Genomic DNA, 13,636 nt, shown 5'->3' with positions numbered 1-13,636 from the left:
ACTCCGCGATTTCCCTCAGAGTCGAGATTAGTATAATGCAAGGCTGAATCAGGAATTACCTTGCAGTCCTTTGACTGAAACTACATGTCTAAGTCACCAGAGTGCACAACACAATCTCTTCGACCCGCCACTCAATCAGGAATACTGGTATTGAGAGCCTATGGATTATTATAAATACATTGTTGATCCACAACATGAACCTGCAGGTCAGATAAAAATTATATTATATGCTAGACCAGCTTCCTGCTGGTAACTACCTATCCCAGAGAGGATGGCAATGATGATTCCAATGAACCAGCAATTCTACTAACTGAGGAGAAATAAACCATGTGTTGAGGAAGACGTCAACTACTTCATTCTACTGAGCAGTCTGATAACCTCAATAACAGATGATGAGGCAGTGCTTCCCTGGTCAATATGACCCATATGGCCAGCCAGTCCCATGATGCTCTACCCTGAACCAGGGTAACCAAACTGTGCCTACTTGGCACTTACAGAGGTTACTATGCAAGGCACCCTGCCAATGTCTCTATATCAACCTGATCTATCCCAGAGACAGTGAAAACCCACTAGACAGCCCATGCTGCCAGTAAACCCAAACCTGGGCTGACAGGCTGCTCCATTTCAGAGTTTGCAGAGGTTAATAATGAGACCTTACTTACCAGCGTCTCTGACCCCGAGTCGATTTGCTTGTTGGAGCTTCAGCGAGGTTCCATTTGCAGACCCTGTCTGTCATGCTTGTCATTTCTGTTAGATAGCTGCTGCCGCTGGCCAACTCCTCTTGTAATGGCTTGTCCATCCCCGAGGGAACAGCAAATTTAGAGGAAAGAGCAGGCAGCTCTTCCTTTTGCGATTCTCGCACATCATGCATTAAAGCATGGGATTCAGGCACATAGTCATGTTCAGAGTCGTGTTCGGAGTCAGTTCCATACTGATCTCTGACACTCTCATAGAGTGGGAGAAATAGTGCACCCTGAACCAGGCGTTGCCACATGCATATGCCTCGGACTGCCTGTGCATGCTTCCGTAACACAGAGCATATTTTGTGACACCATCTCCGATAATCTTTCGAGTGGGAGGAATATTCCAACCCTGAACCAGTGGTAGCTACAGGCATATGACTTGAACTGCCTGTGTATGCTTCCGCAATACGGAGCATAATATTTGGCACCATCTCCATCACTTCTTTTATCCGAGTGGGAGGAATTTTGTAACCCTGAACCAGGAGCTGCCTCAGGCATGTGTGCATATACTTTGGCACCATCTCCACCACTCCTTTCATCCGAGTGGGAGGAATTTTGTAACCCTGAACCAGGAGCTGCCTCAGGCATGTGTGCATATACTTTGGCACCATCTCCATCACTCCGTTCATCCGAATGGGAGGAATATTGGAACCCTGAACCAGAAGCTGCTTCAGGCATATGTGCATATACTTTGGCACCATCTCCACCACTCCTTTCATCTGAGTGGGAGGAATATTGCAACACGGAGCATTTCTTGTGCCACCATCTGATTCATCAGATGTTCTAATTGAGACAAACGCCCAATCACATCTGTCATAGATGTGGGGACAGAATCCCCTTGACCCAAATCATCCGACAGGACTTGTCCCACAGACTTGGCTTTGATTTTGCCCCGACTCGGGGTTGTCTGGTTGCTCCCTCTAGGAGCCGAACCGGGACTAGCTGTGCAGATCGGTTGTCTGTCGGTATCATCATTATACTTACCAGACAGGTTGCACCTGCTAGTGACTCCGAGTCCTTGCTCCCTTCTGGAGCCCCAACCGAGTATTACAGTGAAGGACTGGAGCGCCTCTGGCCCCCAATATGACTCGGATGAGCCGGCATTATAATCGTAGTCACCTCTTCCCGATAGTCCGCTAGACAGAGTGGGAGAAATACTGCAACCCTGCACTAGGTATAGCTCCACATGTGTCTGATAGACACAGCTGAAAAAAGGCTTCCCAAGGCAGGAGCTCCTATCTGGAGCTTCAGTGGAGTTCCTCCGAACAGCCACTCACTCCAGTGGAGTCCCATACTGTGTCAAAAGCAAGTCAAATTATTCTACATCATATGGTGTATGATAATAAATGTCCTATCTGCTGTGATAGTCACAAACGTGACCGAACAGCAACTGCTATTAAAAACCTGCCAGCTCCATGTTTAACTACCTTAATCCTTTAATTTGTGTAAGAAATTAAAATGTCCCTATGAATAGAGCACACACTATATGCTGATACCAGCATTTCTATGTTTACATTTATAGACACTATGGCAGACTGTAATGCTGATACCAGCATATGCTGCCTCAGCAGCATTTCTATTTAAAAATGTATAGGTGCTATGCCAGACTCTAATGCTGAACCAGCGTATGCTGCCTCAGCAGCATTTCTATTTTTAATAATTTATATAGGCGCTAATCGCTGAACCAGCCGATCGCTGCCCTGGCCGCGGCTAACACTGTCGCTGTAAACTTAGCAGCGATACGAACCATAGCCGCTATATTAATACACTGTCTGCTGCTATTTTTACAGCGAGCTCCCAAGCCGTACCGGCAGCCCCAACTCCTAATGGAGTTCCATGGTGGCTAAAATCCGGCCGCAATAATGAAACCGAGTTCCTCTGGAGCTTCCACGGCGGCCTCCGATAAATCGGCCTCCTGCTCCCGTAAGGAGCTCCAATGGCGGCGGCCACCAAAATGGCCGCCTCCATCAGCTACTCTGGGACCGCTGTCGCAGCGGCCCGCTGAAAGTAAAATTCACTCACCTGCCGGAGCAGTTGTGAGCAGTTGCAAACTGCTTTGATCCGCCGCATGCATTCTCGCGAATTGATGCGCATGCGGACTGGCGGGCTCTTCACGTAGTCACTCACGTGACTTTGAAATAAAATTAGGGTTGATGGTTGCTGCTTGTAGATGTGATTGGACAATAATCCAGTACAAAGGAGATGGGGAACAGAGTTCTCTGAGTAAAGCAGTGAAGGTGGCAGACAGTGAACATGGCGGAAATCTTGGGCAGCTTGCGGCATACAAGAACACTTGGCCATTTTGGCAGTGTATGGAGTGAATGGAAATGTTTTGGAAGGGGAGTGTGAAGGGGAGCAAGCAATAATGTGAGTATCCCAGGAGTGGACATAGTGCAGAGAAATGTGCAAACACCTCAGCAGAAGAAGGTGATACTGGATGTAGAGTTGGATACACATGAGACCACTAGAGGTATGAACTACAATGTCATATATGAGAACATAATGAAAATCTCAAAGAAACATATTAATCCACCAAAGTGAGAGATTTTCGAGCATGTTAAGTTTGACAACTGCATCCAGTGGTTAGGGGAAATGGCTAGTGAATACATGGTGAATACATGATCAGGTTGAAGACACTTGCGGGCATTTCAGGGTCAGATGCTGTGGATTTACGCAGTGTGCAAACTGCAAATTAGGGAATTCTGGCAAAACCCATGATGGGAAGGATGTGGAGATTTTGGAGAGCGTGCACTAGAGGCATACCAGAATATTGCCTGGATTAGAGGGGATTAGCTATAAGGGAAAGTTGGACAAACTTGCATTGTTTTCTCTGCTGTGTCAGAGGCTAAGGTGAGATCTGATAGTAAATAAAATTATGAGAGGCATAGATGGGATAGAGAGAAACCTGTTCCCATGATGGAAATATCAAATACTAGAGGGCATAAGTTTAAAGGAGATATGTGGGACAGTTTTTTTTTTAACAGAGAGTAGTGGCTGTCTAGAATGCACTCTCAGTGGCAGAGGTGGAAACGGATGGTGGCATTTAAGAGGCTTTTGGAAAGGCACGTGGAAATACAGGGAATGGAAGGATATGGATCACGCTCAACCAGAAATCACCCATTCCTTCTCTCCAGAGATGCTGCCTGTCCCACTGAGTTACTCCAGGTTTTTGTGGTTATCTTCAGTTTAAACCAACATCAGTAGTTCCTTTTCTAAACAGGAGATTAGTTTAACTTGGCATTATGTTTGGCACATACATCATGGACCAATAAGCCCATTCCTGTCCTGAATAGTGTTTATTTTGTTCTAATACTGTTTCACCGATGGGCTATAATGTTCAATGATAGCCTAGCCATGTGATGTTGATGCCAATGATCAGGCATGACCCAGTTGAATAGTTGATCGGGCACTGTGAACCAAGTGGCAAATTCCAACTTCCCCTCCTTATATTCTTATGTTTCATGAGGCATGAGGAAAAGCTAGCAAGATGGAAATGAGGGACAAAATGTTCAGCATGGTGGTGAGTGCTGGCATTTGTTTGCTGTTTGCTGTTCTGAGATTATTTCAGTTGTGTCTGGGACAGTTATGCAGACATGAGATTGTATGAATTCTCAGGAGAAGGCCACAAATGTCTACAAGACTCTTGTTGTTCACATAATTGGTGATAGGCTTGAGTTAAACACAGATTTGGTTGGTTGCTTCAAGGGAGGAAACTATTGCAATGAAAAGCTCCAGGTGAGCAGGTTACTGTATGTGTGGATTTACTGATATCAGCCCAAATCAGTATAACCAGAGTGCAGGAAGGCTGGTTGAAAGCAACCGTGGCAGAATTTAAAGCCTTGGGGACAATACAGAAAGATAAAATTAGAAGAGTCGACTCTATGATTTCAAAAGTGGACACGGGAAAGAGAATAATCTATTATATACAGGAATTCTGAGTAATGATCAGGTGAAAGCTTCTGTGCAAGTAGAAGGATAGAAAGAAAGATCGTCACAAAAATTAAACACTGTAGAAATGTGAGTTTACAACATCCACATTTGTGCCAAATGCAAAGTATACATACTTGCTGAAAAAGAGCTGTCACCTTGTGTTAAGTTTAATGTTAACTGTCGATGTTTAGAGTTCACAGTTATGAAAAATAATGCTAAGAATTGGAGATAAGGATGCAAGATCAGGTGTAAAGGAGACTTATCTGAAAAGTGATCTATTTGAATTTAATGTACCTGACATGAATGCTTTCAAAATGTTAAGTTACAGCTTACGTTAAACAGCTTGTAGTTGACAAGGACTGGGTGTCATTAACATCTTTAACATCTTTGGTTAAAGGTAGGTGTGTGTGTGTAAATAATTAGTTAATTGTATAATTAGCTATCTGATGAGCAATTTTAGATTCCGTAAACAATCAATAATTTGCATGGTATTATATCTCCGTTTAATGGGGAAACAATGTGATATGTTGATACAAGGAATTGTGGATGTTCAAATCTTGAGCAAAACACAAGCAAATCTTGGTGCAGCGGGAAAGTTGCTCCCTTGCAGTGCCAGAGACCCGGGTTTGAACCTGACTAGGGGCGTTGTTTGTATGGAGTTTGTATGTTCCCCCCATAATCTGCATGCGCGGATCTCTGGTTTCCTGCCACACTCCAAAGACGTACGGGTTTGTAGGTCAATTGGCTTGGTCTAATTGTAAATTGTCCCAAATGTTCAGAACAGCGTTAGTGTGTGGGAATCGCTGGTCACCGCGGACTCGGTGGACTGAAGGGCCTGTTTCCGCGCTGTATCTCTAAATTAAACTAAACAAAGTGCTGGAGTAACTCAGCAGGTGAGGCAGCATCTCTGGAAGGAGGTTTAAAGTTTTCGGGTCTGAAACATCGCCTGCTCATTCCACTCAGAGATGCTGCAAAACCCGCTGAATTACTCCAGCACTGTGTTTTGACCAAAGTGATATGTTTCCATGTGAGTGAAAATTTAGCAATTGAATGTACAATGAGCTATGACTTTTGGTCTTTACTGTACCAGCCACTGTTGATAATTGTGGACTGAAGCCTTCGAGAAAAAACATTTTTGGTAGTGGTACCTCCGTTACATTCTTTCATAAGCAGCAAAATAAAAACATTTTACATACAATAAGATGCTGTGAAAACAAGGATCAACACAATAATTTAAACTTACCAGGTTCTGAAGGGGCACATGAACAAATCCTTAATATTATGGGTTTATAATGTCATGTTCTTACATTATTTGAAATATTATAGATGATGATTTGGAGAGAGAAGCCACACTATCTCCATGTCTATGTGCAGAGCCCAGGCCAGTGCTGAAAGGCAGCAAAAATCACATTTAGAGACAAATTCAGAAAGAAACAAACTCTCGGAAATTTAAACACAGAGAGCTTCTAGCACTCACAAAGTGTCAGTGCTTATTGCTATTCAGTCAGAATGATAAAGTCATCAGCGTCTTGAGATAAGCAAAATTAGATCTAAAGACACATTGAGATATTTCTAGGCTCTATACCATAAGAGTGCTATGTTTCTCTAGTCCAGCATTAGCAACGTAGCTTGGAGATAATCCCCTTGGATTGTTTATCATTCATTGCTTTGAATGCCCATTAAAATTGACTGGCTGATCAACACTCGAGTTAAGACCCATCTCAGTCTTGGAGACCCAAGACATTCATGCAGTTAATAATCAGACAGATGCTGGTCATCATGCATTATTAAACAGTGGCCTCTCTAAGCATGCGTGCTGAATGCAATGAGAATTCAGATGAAATTTACAGGAGCACACATCAAGAATACAAAATAACTGTGTACCCATCATATGAAACTCACTCAATTAGCACAAAAATCTTGCAGAGTGTGAGAGACTTTCTAAGTCCATGAGTTTTTGGTAAAAGTTACCCAGAATTTAATCTGCCTATTTAATGATTCATTTCACATGAATTCCATATCATTATGTTCATTACATACAGAAGGAGATTGGAATATGTGTCAATTTTGCTTCTTGATGGGCGGCATGGGGTATCAGCAGTGTAAATTGGATGTAAAGATCCTTACTTAAGGAATCTAAAATCAGTTCATGGGTATTGCATTGTATTGGTGTAGAGTTTAGTTTAGAGATTCAGCGTGGAAACATAACCTTCGGCCCACCGAGTCCGTTTCTGACTCGCAATGCTCGCATACTAACACTATCCTACACACACTAGGGAGAATTTACAATTTTACCAAGCCAATTAGCCTACAAACCTGTACGTCTTTGGAGTGTGGGAGGAAACTGGAGTTCCCGGAGAAACCACATGCAGGTCACGGGGAGAAAGTACAAACTCCATACAGATAGCACCCGTAGTTAGGATCAAATCCGGCGTTGTAAGGCAGCAACCCTACTGCTGCGCCACTGTGATGGACTGGCAATTTCCAAAGGATTCTGCTGCTGCAAACTGCAGATTGTTGACATTGGAACATCCTTGGGAAGTCAACCATTTTTTACAATGCAGGACCCTCTAAAGAATTTTCAACGACATCTGAAAATAACTGATGAACCATGAGTCAATCTATAGCCATATATGTGGAATGAACATCACCACTATAATACATAGACATTGCGATATTCATAAACATAGCTTTTTCAATAATGTTTACATATTATTAAAGTTTTGATCTACAACATTGACAACTTTGCTTATCTCTTTATTTGCCATATTAGATTAACCATCAATGCTGAATGTTACCTCCAGCTTCATGATTTTCCTATGGATCATCATTCTTGCCCATTGGAATTCTCAAGCTGTAAGTGTTGTAAGGCTTTGCTTCCAGTAAAAAACAATTTGAGATATAAATAATGCTGTAATAATGCCATATTACCAGTTGGGTGTTTAAAGTGATCGATAAGCCATTATCATCTGTATAGCCTAAGTGAATTTGAAGGTATTTTGATTCATCAGAGCACCCTCTGACAAATGCAGCTTTGTTATCTTAACATGTTTCTTTCGCAGTTATGTTTTTGCTTGTGTCAAAATAGTTTGTTTAAATCTAATAATTCCCAGATTGTACTGTGGTGAGAAAAATTAAGAATGGGACTGTTTCTGACACTTGTTGTAGAATAGTGCAAATAAAGTCATCTTGATATTTTATGCTGTGATTTTTCAACAAATCCTTTCAGTTTTTAAAATTATTTTTTATTTTATGCTTTTATGGATGTTTTTCCCCATTATTACATATTATATAAAGTTATTTGGCTTCTGAAAACCTAAATAAATCGTTTAGGAATACTTAAATTAGGACAATTATACATTTATATATTTGTTTTAAATTGTGCTAAAATAAAGTATCCATCATTATTAAAAATAAGTTTAACTCTTCACTTCAACCAAACATCAATTAGTAGAAATAAATAAATCTCGCAGTTACTGATAAATAAATTATAAACATGGTTCCAGATCACAATGGCTGGTGTATAATTCTAATATTCACAATTAAAAAAGATATTTGGAAACAATTTCTAATCTGCCACACTTAAATCAGTTATATGTCTATGACGTTGCCTATTCTGTTCAAAAGGGTAGGTAGAGTTAAAATGGGAATCTCAATGTCTACACAAAAGATCAAGGAACAAGAGTTTAAATCGAAACATGGTAACTGGGTCACATAAATTGGATTAACTAATTAAACATGGATTATTTTTTAAACTACTATCACCAAATAAGATACAAATTTGCAAAATGATGCCCTGTTTGCAAAAAGGGACAAATTCAATTCAATTAATTACTGTCCAACCAGTCTACTCTCATTCATCAACAAGGTGATGCAAGTGTCATTAACAGTGCTATCCAATTACATTTACTCTCCACTGATATTTACTCTCCAATTGATGTATTGCACATGTTGTTCCATTGTTTAAAAAGGGTTCTAAGAGTAAACCTAGCAATTATAGACCTGTTAGTTTGACTTCAGTGGTGGGCAAATTAATGGAAAAGATACTTAGAGATAATATATATAAGCATCTGGATAAACAGGGTCTGATTAGGAATAGTCAACATGGATTTGTGCTTGGAAGGTCATGTTTGACTAACCTTCTTGAATTTTTTGAAGAGGTTACTAGGGAAATTGACTAGGGTAAAGCAGTGGATGTTGTCTATATGGACTTTAGTAAGGCATTTGACAAGGTTCCTCATGGAAGGTTGGTTAAGAAGGTTAAACTGTTGGGTATAAATGCAGGAATAGCAAGATGGATTCAGCAGTGGCTGAATGGGAGAAGCCAGAGGGTAATGGTGGATGGCTGTTTGTCGGGTTGGAGGCAGGTGACTAGCGGGGTGCCTCAGGGACCTGTGTTGGGTCCTTTGTTGTTTGTCATGTACATCAATGATCTGGATGAAGGGGTGGTAAATTGGATTAGTAAGTATGCAGATGATACCAAGATAGGGGGTGTTGTGGATAATGAAGAGGATTTCCAAAGTCTACAGAGTGATTTAGGCCATTTGGAAAAATGGGCTGAAAGATGGCAGATGGAGTTTAATGCTGATAAATGTGAGGTGTTACACCTTGGCAGGACAAATCAAAATAGGACGTACAAGATAAATGGTAGGGAATTGAAGAATACAGTTGAACAGAGGGATCTGGGCATAACCGTGCATAGTTCCTTGAAGGTGGAATCTCATATAGATAGGGTGGTAAAGAAAGCTTTTGGTATGCTAGCCTTTATAAATCAGAGCATTGAGTATAGAAGCTGGGATGTAATGTTAAAATTGTACAAGGCATTGGTGAGACCAAATCTGGAGTATGGTGTACAATTTTGGTCGCCCAATTATAGGAAGGATGTCAACAAAATAGAGAGAGTACAGAGGAGATTTACTAGAATGTTGCCTGGGTTTCAACAACTAAGTTACAGAGATAGGTTGAATAAGTTAGGTCTTTATTCTCTGGAGCGCAGAAGGTTAAGGGGGGACTTGATAGAGGTCTTTAAAATGATGAGAGGGATAGACAGATTTGATGTGATCAAGCTTTTCCCTTTGAGAATAGGGAAGATTCAAACAAGAGGACATGACTTCAGAATTAAGGGACAGAAGTTTAGGGGTAACATGAGGGGGAACTTCTTTACTCAGAGAGTGGTAGCGGTGTGGAATGAGCTTCCAGTGGAAGTGGTGGCGGCAGGTTCGTTGGTATCATTTAAAAATAAATTGGATAGGCATATGGATGAGAAGGGAATGGAGGGTTATGGTATGAGTGCAGGCAGGTGGGACTAAGGGAAAAAAGTTGTTCGGCACGGACTTGTAGGGCCGAGATGGCCTGTTTCCTTGCTGTAATTGTTATATGGTTATATATCCACTTTAAATGTCACTGGGACTACATGGCTCCAGACCTTGTCACCATTTTGGCCCAAGTGTGGAAAAAAAAAGTAGAATTCCAGAAGTGCGAGTGGCTTTAAGGCCAGAAGTTGGGTGGGAATAGCTTTTATGTCAGGAGTTGGAATAGTTGTATAATGTTCAATTCCATTTGCAGCTCCTTGGTGAACAAAGCTGCCATGTCTGTGTGTAGGACAATGCTCAGACATGGACAGATTTGTGGCAATGAATATTAATGCCATAAATATCACTGAAGGTGATATTTCTAAATGAGAAAATCTAACCATGTCACGCAACATTCAAAGACTTTGTCGACTATAAATCCATTATCATCATTGGAGATCATCTTTTGTCAGAAGTTCAACTGAAGCAACAACTACCTTCTGTGGTTACACGAGGCTGGATATCAAATGGCAAGTTACTCATCTCCTCACTTCCTTAGAACTTTCAACCAAAGATGAGGCACAAATCAGAGGTATTATGGAATACTCTCCAATTGCCTGCATGGATGCAGTTCCATCAACAGTGAAGGAGTGTAACACCATCCAAAATAAATGAGCCCACTTGAATGTTATCCCATTCACCAGCCCAAATATTCATGCATATAGAGTACATAGTGGCTGTAGTGTGTTCCATCTACAAAGGCAGTACATTTACTTGCATAGATTACTTTGACAGTACCCCCCAAACCTACAACTGATATCAACATGAAGGGTGTAAATGTCAGGTGGACATATAAATTGTACAGCATAGAAAGATATATTCAGCCCACTACATATATGTTGACCAGAAGGCCCAGCTATACTAATCGCATTTGCCTATATTCATTCTATATCCCACTGTGCCTTGTTCATGCAAATATTGTTTATTTGCCTCTTAAATGCTGTTACTGTTCCTGCCTCCACCATCTCCCTTGGCAGCTCATTCCAGATGCCAACTATTCTATGTGGGAATATACTATTCTGTGTGGGAATAAACTCGGGGGGAATTTATCCCATAGATTGCCTTTAAACCCTCTCCCTCTTACCTCAAACTCTACTCTCTGGTATTAGAAATCCCTACCATCAGAAACAGACTCCAGCAATATATCATATCTATGCCTCTTGTAGCTTTATATACCTAAACATGTTAGCCTCCTTTGCCAAGAGAAAAGAGACCTAGTTTATCAAATCTCTGCTTATAATTCAAGCCCTCCTATCCAGACAATATCCTTGTGAATCTTTTCTACAGCCTATGTGGCTAAATCAATTTTTTACTGTCCTGTGGTGGCCAGAATTGCACAGAGTTCTCCAAGTGCAGTCTAGCCAAGATTTTGTAACATTTGTACTCATGGCCTTCCTCAGCCAGTGAATGCAAGCATGCCACATACATTCTTCACCACCCTGTGTAACTGATTTGCCTACTTTCAGAGAACCATGTTAAAATACCAAGTGAATATCAGGTGATTGTGGCAGGGTTTGAATACCATAACAGGCCATGAATACCAGATTCTGAGACCGTTCCTTCCCAACTGTTATCAGTCAACTGAACTGCTCTCTCACCAATTAGAGAGCGGTCCTGACCTCCCATCGACCTCTCTGGAAACCTTCGAACTATCTTTAATTGGATTTTACTGGACTTTATCGTGCACTGAACATTACAGATGCAGATGCAAGAGCTTGATAGCCCAGACGTCCAGATTTAAAAACAGCTTCTTCCTCATAGATTTCAGGCTCCTGAATACGTACTGTATATTTCTTGTTGCTGACAGGATAGCACTCAACAAAAAACTTTTCACTCTACCTCACTACATGTGATAATAATAAACTAAACTAAATCATTCACCTCTTTTGCACCACTGTCATTGAAGTGATGCCATGTACTCTTATGCTTAACTCTTCCTCATTTGGTTAGTCTGTTTTTATTATTATTATTTTTTGCATTGCTTCAGATGGCACTACAACCTGATGCTTTTGTGATCATAGTTGTATTTAATGTAGTTTGCTGTTTGTATATTCTGTGTGCTTCATGTGAACAAAGAACTTCATTTCACCCTGGTGCACACGACAATGAACTCATCTGGACCTGAATCTGCGTTTTGGTCAGAGTCCAGGAACTTGAGAGTTCACAGCTATGTGAGAGTAACTGCACCAGATGGAGTGTGGTGGTTCATGCTGAGTAACAATCTTGCCATCAAGGAAGGTTAAGGACGAGCATGATATTTTTCATGTTCATTCATGGGATGTGAGCCTAGCTAGTGATGTTGACATTTATTCTCCATCTCATTACTATTCTAAGCACAGAGGGCTGCTAGGAATCAACTACATTGAAGGACCTGGAGTCACATGCAGGATAAGCTACAGGAAAAATTGTGTATTTCCTTTCCTGAAGAGCAGCAGTGAACCAATTGAGTTTGTAATGAGAATCCAGTAACTTTGCAGTCACATTTACTAATATTATTTTCTATTCTAAATTCTTAGATTTAATTCTTCATTTTGGGATTCACACATGTCTTGGGATCCGTAGTTTAGGACTCTGAATACGTCATGTAAGTTAATAGCCACTCCACAGTATCATAAATGTTGTCTTAGAAAGCCAAGCCATGAGAGAATAATAAAAGACCAATTCCATGATTAGTGTATAATATTACCCAGGCAATGAGGATCCAGAGGTCCTATTAGCTTCATATTATATTATTATATTAACTTCATAAAAACTGTCAGGCAATGTTTCAATGAGTACAAAAGAAAACAATGTTTCATTTTCATCATGATAATCTTGTTTGGTAATGCACTTGTCCTCTATTTGATATGGATATGATTTGGCATCTTAGGTGCTCCCTTAGGGTTGAGAATTGCTTATTTCTATTCCATATCTGCGGGTTCTCAGGTGGCCGAGACTGACTGTGCCACAGGTGGGGCAGGTAGTGCTTGAAGCAGGCAGGTATGCAGCATTTTAGGGCGTTCTGTACACCTTTCACCATTTGTGTTCCTTGTTGAGGTACCTTGCCCCTTCGTGTTGTTTGTTCTCCTTTAGGAGGAGTCATGGGCCTGCAATTCCCATGAGTTATAGATTTTGCAAATAGACTTTGAGAATGTCCTTCAAATGTTTTGTTTGTCTTCCTGGAAATCTCCTCCCATGGCAGAGCTTGGTGTACAGCGAGATTCTTTTGCAAGATAGGAAACAGAGGGGTGAATGATACTGTATATCCAGTCGATTAGGTCTGGTGTTGGCATGAGAGAAGACGCTGACATTAGTTTGGTCATCCTTCCGATTTTGTGGAAACAGTCTTTGTGTTTTGATGTCGTTGACTCCAAAGCATCAGGATGTGGGGATCACTACTTTTTAGTAAACTATCAGCTTAGTTTTAGATTTAGACTAGACCAAGTGCAGATCCGTTGGGTCTGTTTCCTCAACGCGCGTTTGCAGGGGGGGAGGGGGGGGAGCTGCCGCATCACACTCACACTAACCACCCCCCAAACACACAGGTGGGCGGAGGGGGGGAGGGGGAGACGGGGTGGGGAGAGGGGAGGGTGAGAAGAGGGGTGGGGGAGTAGGAAATGGGAGAGATTTGGG

The 13,636-nt window shown here is 41.3% G+C and overlaps 1 protein-coding gene across 1 annotated transcript in view; it reads left to right on the top strand.

Moving 5' to 3' along the window:
- The window catches only part of gabrg1 (gamma-aminobutyric acid type A receptor subunit gamma1), a 152,539-nt gene that overhangs the window by 100,153 nt on the left and 38,750 nt on the right, over positions 1–13,636 (top strand). The window contains exon 5 of the mRNA XM_033028027.1: positions 7,447–7,529. Coding sequence (XP_032883918.1) covers positions 7,447–7,529 — 83 coding nt within the window. The remainder of the gene's footprint in view (positions 1–7,446; positions 7,530–13,636) is intronic.

This window comes from Amblyraja radiata, chromosome 1 (assembly GCF_010909765.2).
Source record: "Amblyraja radiata isolate CabotCenter1 chromosome 1, sAmbRad1.1.pri, whole genome shotgun sequence".
Taxonomy (NCBI): Eukaryota; Metazoa; Chordata; class Chondrichthyes; order Rajiformes; family Rajidae; genus Amblyraja; species Amblyraja radiata.
Note: the sequence above shows the minus strand (reverse complement) of the source record. Positions and strands in the feature narration are given on the sequence as shown.